This window comes from Otolemur garnettii, unplaced genomic scaffold (assembly GCF_000181295.1).
Source record: "Otolemur garnettii isolate 467f Iridium unplaced genomic scaffold, OtoGar3 scaffold00027, whole genome shotgun sequence".
Taxonomy (NCBI): domain Eukaryota; kingdom Metazoa; phylum Chordata; class Mammalia; order Primates; family Galagidae; genus Otolemur; species Otolemur garnettii.
This window is the reverse complement of record NW_003852422.1, coordinates 2,439,951-2,457,333: the sequence shown is the minus strand read 5'-3', so window position 1 is coordinate 2,457,333 and position 17,383 is coordinate 2,439,951. Positions and strand designations below refer to the sequence as shown.

Below are 17,383 nucleotides of genomic sequence, written 5' to 3'. Positions count from 1 at the left end.
GTGTGAAGCCACCTGGTGTGTCCTGCTGGTCCTCACGTGTGAAGCCACCTGGTGTGTCCTGCTGGTCTCACGTGTGAAGACACAGAACTGAGCAGAGGCTCCCTGAGAAAGTTTTCAGTTCTAAAGAATAGAAGCTTATTCTCTGGTGAGGGTTCCTGGGTGTTTCCTGATTTTCAGATCATTTATTTGTGTCTCGGAAGTGCCCTGTGCTAAGTGTGGAAGGCTCAGTGCTGTGCAGAGAGCATGCCCAGACACAAGGCTTCTTGGTCTGCTCGGCACCAGGTCTCAGCCACTTCCCAAAAAGTTTTTTCTTGTCGTAAGATATATATAATAACATAAAATTTACCATTTTGACCATTTTTAAGTGTGCAGTTCAGTGCAGCCATCGCCACTGCCCTAACTCTTTCCATCTTGTTTCAGTGTCACACTGAAACTCTGTCCTGTTAGACCCTAACTGATGCCCCGTAGCCGGGACACCCACCAGGCCACCTTCCGACTCTATGGAGGTGACAGCTCTGAGGACCACATGCAGGGGGATCACTCAGTACGTGTCCTTTTTGACCAGCTTTTCTCACCACAATGTCCTCAGGCGTCACCCGTGCTGTCACCTGTGTTGGAATTTCTGTCCGTTTTAAGGCTGAACAATACCCCACAGTACGATGTGGGACATTGGGCCCATCCATAAATCCAGCTTCCGAGTGACCCAGACTCACCCCAGTGCTGCTCATCTGGTCTGGCCATGACTTTCTTGAGCCCTGGGTGACTCTGACAAAAGTGATGCCTGAACTGCCAGCTCTCCCGTCCTCAACAGGCTGACAGGAAACAAGTGTCCCTCGTTCTTGGGATGATGCCAGCACAGGATGTCGGACCTGGGCCACCTGGAAGGCCAAGGTGCCTTCATGAAGTGAGGGGTGTGCAATCAGCGCTGGGGGCTGCCGGCTGGGGTGTGAGTCCTTCATCAGGCTGTCCTCTGATGTGGACAGGTGGGGCCTGTGGCAGCCGGGAGAAGCCTGCTTTCTCTGGAGTCTTCACTGGGGCTTGTGGGCCTCTTCTGCAGCCCCTCTCCACAGCCCATCATCTGGTGTGTCTGCTGTGCTCACCACATGCCCCAAATTATGCTCAGTTCAGATCCAGGAAGGTTCAGGGTCCACGGCTTCCATGAGGTACAGGTGAGACGATAAATCATGCTATTAGTTGGCATATTTTAAAAGTGGTGTTTTGGGAGAGGGTTTATTTCACAGCTTATTGAGAGAGGGTCCTTGTCATTCCCTCACACCTCGCTGTAAACAAGGTTACTATTCTGCAGAGGAGAGAGATGGGAAGAGTGTGCTGGGCTGAGGGAAGCAGTGGGGGAGGGGACGGCAGGACAGGAGGGTGGGAGTGAACTTCCCTCCCCTCACAGGCCAGAGCGGGACCTTCACTGCAGAGCCCCCAGAGGCCTGGACCGGCGCAACCTGCCCCCTCAGGAGTCCTGAGCCGCTGCCCCACAGCACTGTAATGGGCAAGGTCACCTTGGGTGTGGCCAACTGAACCGACTTGCCGTTGATTAGCTTGTTAACTTTTAGGACTTAGCGGTCTCTAATGAAGTACTTTACACTCACTAAAGTTAAAGAAAAAAGCCAAGATCACTAGCAGTTTGCAGCTATTTGCCAAGATTTGCGTCTTTTTGTCTATGTCTCTCCAGTTTCAAGTAATTCCTTTCCTTTTGAGAGGATTAAAAGACAAAGGAAGAATTGGGTCTGTCGTCCTCTGAAACGGGCAGTGGCCACAGGGTCTGGTGACGATGAATCGGAAACCAGGGAACACCCACAGCTCTGACCTTGTGGCCATTGGTCTGTGAATGGCACCAGGACATTTCAGTAAAACAACTGGGTTACTTGGACCTGAATATTTCAGACAAGTGAAGGTTGGACAAATTTTTGAAATAAAATTTTTCTATTGTCTGGAAAAAATAATATATACTTGTATAAGGTTATTACATAAAGTAAGGCAACTTGTGGGAGAAACTCTCCCACTCAGGGACAACCTGCATTCATAGTCCAGCAGTTCTCAACCTGTGGGTCACGACCCACAGGAACTGCATTAAAGGGCCGTGGCATTAGGAAGCATGAACTTTTTACTTAGATGACCACATTCTGAGACCTGTCTTGTGCATAAACTCAGCTAAAATATATGAGTGCCATGAAGTGATCACATGATGCACACAGTTTGTGAACCTGATTTTTCTTTTCTTCGTAGCCCAGTGGTTCTCAACCTTCTTAATGCTGTATTTTCATTGTTAAAGGGGTTGTGACCCACAGGTTGAGAACCTCTGTGTAGCAGGTCAGCCATCTCTTTCCGTATGAATGTAAGTTGGCATCAGAATGAGTTAAGACAGCAAACACAAAACCACAAGGGACTTCACCAGCAGAGGGAGCACCCATCTGTTGCATCTGGCCCCTTGTCCTTGGTGCAGAAATCAGGAAGGGATTTCTAGAAGTTTTCCAATTTGTCTTAAGGTCCAGGAGATCTGGGAGTTCTTAAACTTGGACTTGATAAGAGGGGATTAGTTTTCGCTTGAGGCATTGTAAGCTCGGTGGTCCTCAGAGCCAGCTGGAGCCCCTCCTTTGAATGTAGCAGCTGCTCTGTGGAGTGGGGGTGATACTGGCCTGTACCCCCACTTGCATTTGGATTTGATTAAAGGAGATAAATTGATGGAGTCACTCTCACTGGGAAGAAAATGCTGCATCTTCAAAATATGAATATCCAGTGGTCTCTGAGGTTTTGTGGTTGTTGGTGAAGGGGAGAGTCAAGCTCGGAACTTTATGTCTTGTGTGACAGAGAAAAAATTCTCCCCAGAATCAGCCAGTTCACAGTGGCTCCAAGCGCTCACCCCTTGCTGCTCTAGACCCTGAGCACCTCTGAGTTCTTCTGCATGCCTGGGACTTGGCTTGCTTGTCCTTTCTGGATGAGTGATAAATCAGTTGACACGTGAGATGAGTGAATGGACTGGAAGATTGTTCCCGAGTGGATGAATTGCTCCTGGGAGCTGCACAGTAGTTAATAGTAGATGCAGATGACAGGCCTATTTAATAGTAGATGCAGCTGACAGGCTGGGCAGAGGATGACAGGACCCTCAGAGCGCCACACCCCCCAGACCTGGCCCATCCACACCCCACCCCACCGTTGTGTAGGGAGTTCACAAGATGAGGACACCACATAGTATCAGGACATCTTTCACAGAGACACAGCGGGGCCCTCAGTGAGGCCATCAGTACAGCACCTGAAGCCAAGGCCAGCTGGTCCTCACTGTATGAAGGACATATCCACTAGCTCTGTCAAGCCAGTAGCTAAAAACTGACAGTTTTCTTATTGGCATTTTTTTTTAGGTAGTTCATGCACGTTCCAGGAATGCACAACTTATCCCTGTCCCCAGAGGGCCTCAGTGTGAACAAGGGGCAGAAAAAGTGCTCACACAATAAGCATTGGGCTGGCGGGAGGGGAAGAAGCATCACGGGTTCCACCCCTGCTGCCTGGACATCAGACTGCCGCTCAGTGCTGCCCCCGCGAGGCCACGTCATCTCACAGCTCTGGAAGTTGAGATGCAAACGCCTGGTTTATGGGCTGTTGGCCTGATTCCCAACTCCCAGGGCTCCAGCCTGGGGCTGCCAGGCCGTGCTGGGTGCTGTGGCTGGGAGGCAGGACTAGAGGCTCATGTTACAAACCTGAATCTCAGCAGCGGATGAGGAAATTCACCTGCTGCTCACATGATGAGAGGAAAGGGAAGAGGAAGAATGGGTGTTAAGAATTGTATTTGGTGTATTTATTGGTTGCAAAAGTTTGTAGACTTACCTTACATCAAGATGAACTATGAACTCAATAGAAAAATGTTAAGTCATATACGGGAAAAAGAAATTATTATCTGCTGACAACATCAATGAATAGATTTGTCAGCTAGTGTCTAAACCAGTATTTTTCAACCTCTTTTTTTGTAGAGACAGAGTCTCACTTTGTTGCCCTTGGTAGAGTGCTGTAGCATCACAGCTCACAGCAACCTCCAGCTCTTGGGCTTAGGCCATTCTCTTGCCTCAGCCTCCTGAGTAGCTGGGACTACAGGTGCCCACCACAATGCCTGGCTATTTTTTTTGTTGTTGCAGTTTGACCGGGGCCGGGTTCGAACCCACCACCCTCAGTATATGGGGCCAGCGTCCTACCCACTGAGCACAGGCGCAGCCCTCAACCTCTTTTTTTTTTAATTTCACATTACTCTTGAACCTATAGTTGAACTTCTGTTAAACACTTAAATTGTGTTGATCAAAAAAAGAAAAAGAGAAAAAGAATATACTTACTGTACTTTGAACTTCTTTTGAAAATAATTTAATTAATGATCTTTAAAAATGTTCATGGCACACTGAAAAAAATCCCTGTTCTTGGGAATTAGAGAAGTTTTAATTTCTATTCTTCACTAGAAAACTAGCTCCTAATTGTGTTGGCAAACACTGATAGATAACAGATGAAAGTCTAGTTAACTCCACCAGAGTCTTCAGCTTTCTTTGTATACCTAAGGATGCATTTAAAACAAGAGGCCCCGTCAGCGCCCCCGGCCCTCTCCCTGTGGTACCTGAGCACAAGCGCTCAGTCATATCACCTGTGGGTTGTTCTGTTCTGCCTGTGTGTCTGGAGGCCAGCCAGCTGACCAGCCTACGTCCTGATGTTTATTCCTCTCAAGTTCAGGTTGAACCTTGTGGGATTTTTCCTATGTCCACACGGCTGCATTTGGGACACTTGCTGTTCACGTTGAGTGGGACACCACTGTTTACTAGTGGTCCTCAGAGAGATGAGTGAACGCATTTGATTTTTCTTTTGCCCCCCTGAGAAATCTCTGGTTGTGGTGCTCTCAAGAAGCCCGGACACCAGGGGTCTCAGGGGCTCCTCTGTGACAGTTTGGAAGTGTCGTCATTGTTTGTCTGAACTTCCATGGCAGGAAAAGGCAGAGTGAGATTTGGAATCAATGAAATGGTTTTTTTTCTTGTGAAAATGATAATAAAATCAGATATGCTTCTTTTCATCATGTTCTTTCTATGAAGACTCAGCACACGTAGCTTGCTGTGAAAAGGACGCACATCTGCCCCTTCTCTGGCTTCCTGCTTCTTCAGGGGCTTACCACCACCTTTCACGCACCCCGAACTCTGGTTAAGTGACTTTACACATGCGGCTCCCTCCTTCGGTCAGTTGCTGTGGGTTTTGTTGGCCCATGAGCCACGTGAAGCCAGGGAGAGATAGCAGCCTGAGAACAGCTGGAGGTTAGAGCTGGGTGACTTCTTGTCCTGGGCAGCCGGCCAACAGCCACGGTGCTGCCCAGACTGTGTGTGGCCACAGTTTCGAGGCTGGTGACAAAGTAACCTGGTCTTCCAGGTGTGAGTTCAGATCTCCCTCCCTTTTCTCGCTCCGGGAGCCCCAACCCTATGGCGCTGGCAAGTCCAGGACCCCACAGATCATGAACGCTGTGTCTCTCTCCAGTTCCAGTTTTCTGTGTGTGTATCTTGGGGAAGCCGTTACTCCATTTTCTAGCCAAACATCTACGTGTACGAATCTGGAGAGAGCACTGGGTTTTTCTGGTAATTCGGGGCATTTTAGATTTTGCAATCGGGACAGAATTCTTTTCTGTCTGAATAATATATGTGTTTTTCCTGTGATTTTATCCTTGCTGAGTTTAAGAACACATTTGTTGCTGAATCACTGACTCACGTGAGTTACTGAGAACACGGACCTTTCCCTTCTGGATGGAAAGCTGCCCCGTATCAACCTGGCTTTTCTCCATCACCTGAGAAACTCAGACAGACTTTCATTTAGACGGGATTTCCGTTTTCCTGGCATCTGTTCTGATAATATATTTCTTCCCAGCTATGGGACAAGGCGCATGCTGGCTGTCGGGCAGTGGTGGCGTCCGGGTGTGCACTGTGAGGGTGCCCTGAGGCTCTGATCTGTCCACGACTATGGGGAGCAGTTCTCAAGTTTGAGGGTTTCAACTTTTAGCAAATGGTGAACCGGAAAGCAGAGGCTGGGATGCCGCTTTCTCAGGTGTGCTCGGGGCTACCTGGTTCTCTGCTCTCGGATCAGCTGCCTCTGAAAGGGGCTGGGCACCAAGAGATGCAGCTCAGGGCCCAGAGCCCCTCCGTGCTGCAGGCTGCATGGCTCTCTGTGTGACTGTCTGTTTCTGACCTGGGATTTAACCTTAGAGGGAAGAGCTTCAGTGCCTGGTCCCTGGCTCTCTTGTCCTGGTGGGTGGACAGGCTCAGTTGGTGAACAAACAGCCGCCCTTGTGGGGAAGAGATGGTTGTGTATTTTCACATGGCAGGTCACTGGGTGGCAACCTGCATGGAAGGGTGGTTTTAGTGGGGGAGACTCAGTTTAGAATACCCTGTTCATTCCTGTCTCAGGACCCCGTAGAAAGCTCCTGGCAAGAGGACTTGAATGGTCTCACCAGCAGGGAAGGCTCGGAAATGTCCGTTTCCCAAGAGAAGGGTGACTTGGAGCTGCCAGTCAGGCAGTGACACGCTGGCCTGCCTGTTCCAGACAGCGGTTTGTAGCATCCCTGCAGGACGCAGGTGTCACTGCTGGACTTCACCACTCGGCTTGCCCTTTGCTTCCAAGTACCTTAAAGGTCTCAATGTGTCCAAAGTACACAGAAGACTCTTTTCAGCACAAACATCAAGCTAACTTCAAAATAGAGGCATAAACAAAACATAATTACCCCAAATGCTTTTTCTTGGCTTTGGAATCCAACTGTCCCCTTGCAGAGAATGTGGGCCTGCAGTTTGGGGGTCACGGGCTGCCGTGTTTTCTCTGGAAGGAAAAGCAAAGTGGCAACCAGTTTGCAGCAGGCAAAGGCCATGGGCCGGGCGGAGGTGCAGGGGCAGCAGTGTTGCTGGGCCAGGAGGGCCCTGGCCAGCACCCCTTCACGTCAGCACCTTCTCCAAGCAGCAGGCAAAGGCTCCTCAAATTGTGCAGCTGTCAGAGTAAGTCTAAAGTTCTCAGAGGCATTTTTGGGAAATGATGAGGGAATTCAATTCATCAGACCTGACGAAGTCGGAGGAAAGTCAAATTTCCTGTGTGAGCAGCATTTGGCAGAGATGGGTGTCAAGCTGTTAAGCCCAGACAAGACGTAGCATGCGGAATGCACTCCCAGTCGCCTCCCAAACCTTCTGGGTCAGAGCGAGAGCTGGGTTTTCACATGTGTTGTGAAACTTCCCGCGGAGACAAGGGAAAAACAGAGGGATTGTGGGAATGCAGTCTCTGAGGGATATCTGCAATCATCTGATCCAACACGTCCATTTTAATGTTGAGAAACTGAGGCCTGAGAGCAGAAATATGACTGGCCCAAGGCCACACAGCTGGCCACAGGGGTCCTTCAGGGTGAGTGCTGCACCCCCATGGGCTCTGTGGCCGCTGTGCATCTTCCTGGCCTTGCTGGAGTGCCATCAGCAGGGTCGGGACAGCACCTGTGTGTGCAGGAGAGGAGCACAGAAGCCACCAGTGCTAGGGCAGGTGCCACATCTCACTGCTGCTGCCCCATGGCGAGGTGCTGCAGCTCAGGGAAGCTGGACGCCGGCTGGGGCCGGCTGGGGCCCGCTGCCCCGTGGTGGAGTCAGCCCCGACCCTGTGTTCTGGATTCTTTCTCCTGCACTTTCCCACAAGAAATGTCTGGACTCCTAGCCTGTGTGCTGGGGTGGCAGCTTCTAGGCTCAGAAGTAGGGGTGTCTTTCAGTAAACCTGCAGGTGCCCACTGAGTGGACAGTGTCCTCCAAGGCAGCCCAGGAGTGACGGGTCGGTCTGCAAGCAGTGAGGTGGAGGACTTCAGATGAAACCAACGGCAGGGTGGTGCTCCCGTCCATCCGGCTCTGCCCGGCTCCAGCCAGGGGCCCCTCGGCAGCCTCTGCAGGTGTCTGTTCCCTCTGGGGGGATCGCCCATCTCTTGTCGTGTGTGCTGTTCCTTCTTTCTGCCTCAGAATTCTTCTTGTGTTTCCAATTCACTTTTGGATTCTCAAAGTGCAAATCACTGATACTTGTTCCTTGCTACCTTCCCGTCCTCAAAGGAATGATTGCCACACGTGCACAGAGGGCAGTGCTCAGTCTCCTGGAATCAGGCCCAGCAGGGATTCTGGGTCTGGGGATGTCATCCACAGCTTTGGAACTAGCTATCTTTTGCCAGGTGACGATTTCGCCAATATCCTTTGCCTATTTCATAGTGGGGGGCGTGTCCTGCCTACCTGGAGTTTTTGCAGAAGGAAAGAGGGACAGAGAGGGAGAGCCAGACACAGAGAAGCAGGTGGGCTGAGGCAGAGCAGCCATCTGCCCACGTCTCTCTCCAGTCTTGGCACCTGGAGTGGGGGGAGGGAGTCCAGGTCCCACTCTGCTCTCACCTGGCTGAGAAGCCCTGTCTACCCAGCCTGCAGCTCCCAGCACACTTTTGGCTCCTGCAGGCTCACTCCCTGTGGCTTTGTCAGAGTCCAGAGGACAGGCGTAGCTCAAAACCATTTCGCATCCAACCTTGCAACCCTTCCTTGAGGCTGACACTGTCCCGCTCTTCACAGCCACAGCGTCTGCTGGGCAGCACGGTCGGTCAGTTGTGTCTCCCTCCATTTCACAGTGGTGTAGATACTGCCCCTCCCCTAATCTGGCACTCTCTGCATTTTAATTCTTCCCACGTGTGTTTGCCAAGGACATCCAAATCCTAGTTAGACCAGAATGGGGACCCACAGACTGCACAGCAAAGCAGGGCGCTCACAGCCAGCGGCCGCTGTGCTCACCCCAGGAGCCCAGCTGCAGGGAAGCTCCAGGCTGCACAGGCAGCCTTCCTACAGGTCTGCTTATTTTTGACCAGGTCTGGGATGAAGCTGTGGGAGAACAGAGGGCTGGTTTTTCTCTGCTAAATTATTTTTTAAAAAGGAAAAATCAAATATTCTGCCATGGTTTCTTGCTCTAATCTGCAAATGGCCCCAGCTCTCCTGTCCCGGCTCCAGGATGTGTCCGGGGTTTCTCCCTGGGACGTGCTGTGCTCTGGGGCAGGTCAGCCCACACAGGGGAGGCCGCAGGGGAGGTCCCCATGTGGATGCTGGGCTGTCCTATGTTCTCCCTGACACATCACACACCTGTGTGGAGTTCCGCTCTTCTGGGGAAGCAGCAGATGGATGTGGCCGCCCTGAGCCTGTCCTGGAAAGCCTAGCTGGCCACCCAGGCTGTCCAGGGAGCACAAGCCCACAGGACCAGGGCCCCTCGGAAGCTACTGGAGGGCATAGTGTTTGTTTTCAAAATGGAAACTGTGAGAGTGACCGCCAATGAGACACGGTTCAAGTTAGACACAAACCCTCGACCAGGCGTCCAGGCCAGTGCCACCAAGATCACCCGGGTTGGAGAGGTCCTTCCACCTCCTTCTTGGACCAGTAGCCCACTGGTCACTGCTCAGGGGCTATCCCAGGGCCCGAGCCTGGGCTTGCCCTGCTGTACTCTCAGCCTCTGCCCTGGGCTGGCCACCCCGGGAGCCAGTGGAATGCCCCTCACTTCTCCTGGTCCTCTCCTGGCAGTGACCACACAGCTTCACACAGAGGGGCATGGGGTGGGGTACAGCTTAGCACATGACCCCAGCACTCTGCAGCCCTCTGTGGTCACTGTCACCTTCCTCTCTCCTCATGCCCTGCCCCTGAATAGTGCAGCTCCCTCCAGGCCGGCTCTGCCACCTCCTTCCCTCCTTGCCTCACCGTTGGAGCCCAGCCAACCGCGTCTGAGCAATGTCCTCCCTCAATAGCCGGACATCAGAGCATTCCCAGGTGCCAAGGGACCACAGCGCCTGCTTTAATCGAGCAGCATGCTGGCCAGCCGAGGCTGTGTGGTGCCCAAGGGCGTGGGCGAGGGAGGCTCCTCACGGGGCCTTCAGGATGGGCTCCTTCCCCCTTTCCTTAGTGCCCCATCCTTGCCATCACCCCTGGGCAGCTGCAGCAGCCAGTTAGGGACAAGGGGTGGTGTCGCTGAGGGCAGTGAGGACACCCAGGGGCCTAGACTTCCCAGGGCGCTTGTTGTACAGCTTAGCTGGCTGACGTGTAGCAGTGCAGGTGTCTGCCAGCTGCCTCTCCTCAGAGCAGACTGAGCTCAGGTGAGCACGTGGCCATGGTTGGGCCCACCCTCCGAGGCCTGTGAGTGTCACCAGGGCTGCACCTCTGGCCTTGGCATAGGGAGCAGGCCTCCTTACCGTGCTGCGACTCCACGGGTGTGGTCCCTTCTGACCTGACAGCATGCTCTGCCTGGCGGAGCCCTCTGCACTCAAGGGCAGGTGCTCTCAGCCCTCTCAGGTCTTTCTGTCTCTTTTTCAAAACCTGCCTCCCTTGCTTTGCCAACTTTTGGATGCACTGAGGACCAGGAGCCATGTCTCCCTGAGCCCCTGCCTGTGCAGGTGGAGGGCAGACGCTTGGAGCCCCCCACAGAGCTCAGAGCCCAGGTGAGGATGGTGGCCCCAGCCCGGATGGGAGGGTGTCCGCGGCGTCTTACCTTGTACATGTTGCACAGCCCAGGCCGGCTGTGGGGATGGGAGGGCAGAGGGCTCCGGCTCTGCTTTAGCCAGGGGACCTGCCGAGGGACAGAGCGGGTGGAGTGAGTCCGGTGGGCCCTGGCAGAGACCCACGGACTCCAGCAAATTTCCTCTAGAGCCGGCTGGCGAGACCCCAGGAGATGAGGAGGAGTGAGCAGGGGTGAGGGTTGGAGGGGACTGTCAACAGAGGGTCGGTGAGCAGACAGGTGTACAGACCAGGGAGTGATGAAGGGGACAGAAGGCTTGGTGGGGCACACACGCAGAGAGAAGGCACAGAAGGGAAGATCAGGGGCCATGCTTTCTTCCAGGGCCTATTCTGCACTGAGCTGTGGGCCCACATGTTCTCAGGACCTGGGGGCACAGATGGGGCTAGTTCCTGAGAGGAAGGCAGGCCGTCCCAGACCCCAGCAGGTGCACTAACAGGGACTTCTGCTGTCTGTGCTGCAATGGATGCGTTTCACATCCAACCTGACTTGCAGACCTTCATTGTTTCCCTTCCACAGCAGGTGTGTGAGCTTCTGCATGAAATTTGCAGGTGGAAATCATTTCTGCTCTGTGGGGGTTAATTTGTCTGAGAATGGGCTCTTGCACATTTTCTGTAGACTTAAGGACATGATTTAAGAGCAACAGAGTTCAAAGGCACTGTAGCCCACTCCAGGGACTCACACTTCCCTGCTGTCACTCCTCCTTGGTATTGGTGAAATTTCAGAATTTAATAGAAGCAGGAACTTCCGTTAATGTGCCTTCCCAGGAGCCGTGGGTTCACTTTAACTGCATTGTTATATATCTTCCTGAGCAGCATTTGCCCCTAATTTAGTGTATTCTCTTTTTTCTATCAGTTCCACTGAGTATTTGCTTTATCAGTGAATTCTGAGCAGCACGGTCGAAAGACCATGTGGCTGGTTGCGGTGACTCGCACCTGTATCCCAGCACTCTGGGAGGCTGAGGTGAGTGGATTATCAGAGCTCAGGAGTTTGAGACCAGCCTCAGCAAGAGGGAGACCCTGTTTCTAATAAAACTACAAAAATTAGTGGGGGTGGTGGCAGGTGCCTATAGTCTCAGCTACCTGGGAGGCTGAGGCAGGAGGGTCACTTGAACCTAAGAGTTTGAGATTGTTGTGAGCTATGACCCCACAGTACTCAATCCAGGGTGACAGAGTGAGATGCCACCCCCCCAAAAAACCCCAAAGAAAACTGAGATTACAAGGTAAATGGCCTTCAGGAAGCTGTATTTTCACTGTCACAGTGAAATGGAAGAGGAGGTGGGGCAGGAGGAGTGGGAGAGAGGAGGAGCAAGGAGCAGAGAGAGGGGCTGGAGCCAGAGGGCTGACGGGGGCGAAGGCGATAGAATCAGCGTACTGGGTGTCAGGAAATGCCTTGTGTCAGCTAGAGAGGAAAGGGGCAGTTTGGATGAGAGTAGCATTCGGCTAGGGTGGGTCTCAGCCCGGACGCAGAAGAGGGTCAGTGCATTTCTGGAATCGTAATTGGCACTGTGGAAGGGAACACACCAGGGTTCCCAGGGCTGCTCTGTGGGAGCATGTCCTGAGCTGTTCATCTCATCTGTAGACTTAAGGATAAGTTGTAAAGTCCCCGAAGGAGAGAGGCCACTTACTTCTATATTAGCAGGAATTACCAGGGACCTGACAATCTTGGACAAATAGCAGGGAAATTGAGTGTTCATCCCAGAGGAGGTCTTATTGGCCTGTGGAAGTTACTGTCTTGATGAGACTTGGCCTTCTCCATGGGGAGGTTCCTTAGCAGGTGGCCTCTGGCAAGACCGTGCTGCAGACCTCAATCCAGGCAGAGAAGGACTTGCTATTGACCCTGCCTCTACTTAGACATCTCTTCTCTGTGGAGAGGTCCCTGCTGAGGCATCTTCATGTAGCCCTGGGGGGCTGCAGTTACCCTGCTCTCCCAAAACACCCGTCCACCTTGGTGGGGGGGAGGCACGTGGCTGGGGCGGACACAGGGGTCCCGTCCATGGTTTGTAGGAAGCCTGTGCCCTGGGCCCCCCAGCAGCTAGGCCTCCTAGAGCCAGGAAGGGAAACGGGCCTGAGTTCCTCTCTACCTCAGGTCTAATGAGATGAGTATAAGATGCGTCTTTATAGAATGGGGAAAATAAGCCATCCAGCAGCTGGGGATGCGACCTGGCAAGGGCGAGAGACGGGGAGAGGCAAGACTGGCCACTCGGTACTGTGTGTGTGAAGGCCCCTGGGGGCTCCCTCACGACACTTTGTTTTCCTTTTTACTTTTTTTATGAAGTGGGAGAACTTCAGAGCATTTGGAGCCTGGGGACAGGCATGATGACAACCTAATGACATATTAAAGCAGAGTTAGGTGGGGATTCCACAGCCCCACACACCAACGATGTGGTGTGATGTCCACGCCGGCTGCCGCCTGCTGAGCCTCAGACAGCCACGGCCCCTCTGCTGTGAAGCCAACCTCTCCATGGAGCAATCAAAGTTGCCCATCACCAAATGGCTAATATACATATATAGATGTATTTTTTTTTAACCAAAAGGAAAATCAATAGTGAAGGAAATAAATGCCTTAAAGTGGAAGTGAGTTTAAGGAGAGAGATGGGTTAGGATGGGGCCCAGGGGTAGGACTTGCCATCAGGCTGAGGGCAGAACTTGCCGAAGTCTCTCCATGTCTTTCCCTTGTTTCTGAACTGCCCCCAATTTGCCCCTAATTCCACACACTCATCGCCATTCTCAGGAAGACTGGACCCCCTCATTTCAGTTTCCTGAGATTCCTCTGATACCTTTGTGCATGTCCTTCCCGGGGGTGTGGGGCAGCCATCTCTGTGCTGTGTGCCCCGAGTGTGCCATGTCCAAGGTGGCACCAAGGCCAGCAGGTGACCCAGCACCCTGCCCTCCCCTCACCTGCTTGTGAGCTTTGGGGAAAGCATCAGAAGCACCTAGAGGGACCAGGACACTCCGCTGTCAATGAACAGAAAAGACTCAAACACCCCTGTGGAAGTGTCAGGGACTCAGGTGTGCAGACTTACCTGCTGGCTATGTCACAAGGCCACAAAATGCCAGAAGCACAGCACACTTGCTTAGGCAGGACGACCAACAAAGACAACTCAAAAAAGTTTGCATGCAATTAGTACACCATTCTTGTTCTGTTAAACTGTTTAATGAATGCACAAAAGGAGGAAATATATATAAAGCAAAAGTTCATAACAAAATCAAATTGTGACACAACCACCACAGGCAAGTACCATCAAACATGTTCACATAATTCACAACATGTCACTTGTACAGAAGAGGCGGCACAGTCCCCACAGGGGCAGACACACCGAGTTCTAGGGTAACTGATGTCTAGTCAAACCCTGTGGGCAGTGGCTGCGGGGACCACAGAGGGCACAGGAGGGAGCTGGGGGTGCAGCCAGAGAAACCCTGACCAGTAACTGCTCTTCCAGAGGAGTTCCATGAGAAACATGGGAAGGCTTTTGTTTGCTGCAGCTATCAAGGCACCCACCCTATTTGGACTTTGTTTGAAGGATCTCTGGCCAAATCTCTTATCCAACAGAAGTGATGAATGGCCAAGTCCCTGACCACACAGCTCACGACTGGCTCCATTCTGGCTCTCCCCTGTGCCCGTCACATGGTCCCCAAATGGGGACGTGCCCGTGGGATGACAACGCACAGAATTAGGGTGTCACATTAACAGTGAAGAATTAAATTCCAGTAGAATGACAATATGTTTAATGAAATTAAAATGCAATGAAAAAAAAATCAGGCAACAGAACATTTGGCTTAACTTACAAGACCCATCATATCCAGTAGCATTAAGTGACAGAAACGGTTCTTATCCTGAATGGCCGAGTGAGTGGCATAGGAGCGGCACTGACTGTTGGATAATGGAATGCTGAGATTAGCAGGTTATAGTGGAGCTTCTAATGTTAAAAACATAAAGAAGCATAGGGAAACTCATCAGTCTTGAACCCAACTTAAAAAAGAAAAAACCCTTGGAAAGTGTATGATCTGGAGAATAGGAGATGGTGGCATTCTCACTTATGGATGGTCCAGGAGTTAATCCTTACTTCCTCTCTAGATGAAGTATTGGCGGTTCAAAGCCAATGTTTCAAGGCCTCAGGTGTTAGGTCTGAGGCGGGACTGAGCCTGGGGCAGTGAGGCTGAGGAGGACAGGCTGAGGGAGGGAGCCACGGCCCGCCCAGTCCCCTGCCCCGCACTCACCCATCCCTCACAAGCCCTGGCATTCCTGTTCCTTAAATACAACACAAGCCTTTTCTTCCTTCCCATGAATGCACTTTTCATTTATGGCTTTCAAAAGAATATGCCTCCTCAAGGAATTTTTAATGCACTTTTCTTGAATGTCAACCCCCAGCCACACAGAGGGTGGGTGTCTTTGGTGCATTCCCTGGCCCAGGGGTGGGCAGCACCCCTCCCCGGTGTCATGTGCCCTCAGGAAGAGCAGAGGAGGGCAGTCAGGACAAATGGCCTCTTTCACAGGGTCGTGGGGAGGGGCTCCTTCAAGGCTGTCAGGATCCTGCTGTGAAAAATAGAAGCTGATCTAGACAGAGAAGTGGATGATCACTTTCCCCGCTAAGGACAGAGGGAGGGCAGGATGTCCTGGTCAGGGGCTGTGATCCGGCCTGCCCTTGCTCTTTCTCCTGTCTCAAGTCTACCCTGAGGCCTTCTCTAGCATACACAAAGGAGGGTTCTCCTGACCAATGAACAAGCAAAACAACATAAAACCAAAACTGAAACCACAGAATATTCCTGGCTTCCAGGGCAACTGAGGGTTTGTAGGTGGGGGGTAGAGGGTGAGGCGGGCATGGGGCATCTCCAGCCTGTAGAGGACTCCATAGTAAGAGCTGGGTGGGACACAGGTTGCTATTTGTCCCCTACTCTAAGCAAGGGCCCTCCAGGGAAATGTGTCCCCAGTACACCGGGGGGTTTTCTGGAAAAAGTTCTCTCTCTCTCCAAACCCTGATGGAGACTGTTTTTATATCACAGGGTAACACTATATCTAAAAGTCCTCTTTATGTAACACTCAGTAGTGAAAAGAACTGATATATTAACACTTTAAAAACAACTAATTTAAAACTGCTTTTATTTTTTAAAATCCTGTGAAAATGTTTTGATTTTTCTGGGTCCTTGACAACATGGTGGTATTATTTTGCCAACAGTTTGACTACTTCTGAGACCAAAACCTTTTATTTGAAAATATGGAAGAATATAAGAGATTTAAAACAATAAAGGTCCTAATCTCACATAAAGGAAGAAAAACATCTATGTATTTATGAGTCTACTTTGAGATAAAGCCACAGTGATTCACATGCTGCTTTCTCTATTTTTTTGACCTGATACCATTATCACTGAAATGAAGCTTTGTAATATATGCTATCCAGCTATTTCATCTTTTCTGCTCAGTTTAATACATTTTCCTATTCCTTGAATTAAGCTGGATAGCATAAGGTTTCAAAACTGGTGGTCTGTGTACAGCTGGAGCTCCGTATGACAGCAGCTTCACCAGGCGGCTGCACCCATGGATGCCCGGTGGGCTTTGATGGCTGTGCTTGAGAAAGCACGACCCAGGGAGAGGCCTTAGCAGTAGGGCAGCTGGTGGCATTTTGAGGCAAGGGACTATTGCCAAAAAGTAAAGGGAAACGTCCACCAGTACAAACACCAGATGAACCAAGCAGACTAGAGTTTCCGTAATCACTGTGCTATTCACACAAGTCACCCCCGCGTCCCAGCACGACCTCCCCACATGGGGCAGGGGGTAGACCACAGCATTGCTTAAAGTTTCCATGTGCTGTAAAGCCCCTTGGGAGGGTAAAACTGACATGCTTATCTTCAACCATTTCGTGATCGATAATTTTAAGAACCGCAGCTGCAGACCCCAATTCTAAGGTGCCCAGTGGCTTTGATAGCTACAGATTAACAGCATGAGGGGCTCTGTCCAGCGCGCTCTTCACAAGCTCCTCATATTCCCAGAGACTAGTCAGCACAGGACACAGCAGATGAAAGCTGCATCTCACGGGCTGTGCAAGAACACCCAATACCCCAGGGGATTTTCCGGAAAAAGTTCTCTCTCTCTCCAAATCACTCAACTCTCCAACACTCTAACACAGTGGTTCTCAACCTGTGGGTCGCGACCCACAGGAACTGTATTAAAGGCCACAGCATTAGGAAGGTTGAGAACCACTGCTCTAACAGATCCTGTGAAATGCTTCATATCTGCAACGTGAATACCGCCGGGGATCAGCTCTTAAAGCAACACCAGACACAGACTGTCTATTCATGGTCCAAGCCAGAAACCACTCTTAGAAACAGGATCACACAGCAGCTCTTATTTCTATGATACATTTTTATACACAGAAAAGTTGCTTTAAAATAATAAAACTTCTAAGACTCTGTATTCAAATTAATGAAATCACAAAATAATAAACTTTTGATTCATTGACATTCATTTATCCCTCTATCCTTTCTATTAAACAATTAGAAGAGAATGTTTGCTCAAGGCGGATTTAAATACAGGCGCTTGTTCAGAAGTCCATCAATGGTATGACTGTTGGGGAGCAATATGAAGCCAGCAGCAGCGACTCCAGGAACAAAATGAGCACAATGTATTGTTGAGCCCAGAAGCACACAACAGAGGCAAAATCGGTTTAGAGCCCCCCAAGCACAGGTGCCCAGTACCCTCAGGGATCTGGAATTCAGGACGTCCTTGCATTCTCAAGCCACACCCTGATCACAGCCCCACAGTGAGGGGAGCAGAGGGCAATCACAGCCCCACAGTGAGGGGAGCAGAGGGCAATCACAGCCCCACAGTGAGGGGAGCAGAG

The 17,383-nt window shown here is 51.3% G+C and overlaps 1 protein-coding gene across 1 annotated transcript in view; it reads right to left on the bottom strand.

Moving 5' to 3' along the window:
- Window positions 1-17,383, bottom strand: part of MBP (myelin basic protein) — a 107,430-nt gene that overhangs the window by 18,297 nt on the left and 71,750 nt on the right. Inside the window, exon 5 of the mRNA XM_023512373.1 lies at window positions 10,522-10,599. Within this exon, the coding sequence (XP_023368141.1) occupies window positions 10,522-10,599 (78 nt within the window). The remainder of the gene's footprint in view (window positions 1-10,521; window positions 10,600-17,383) is intronic.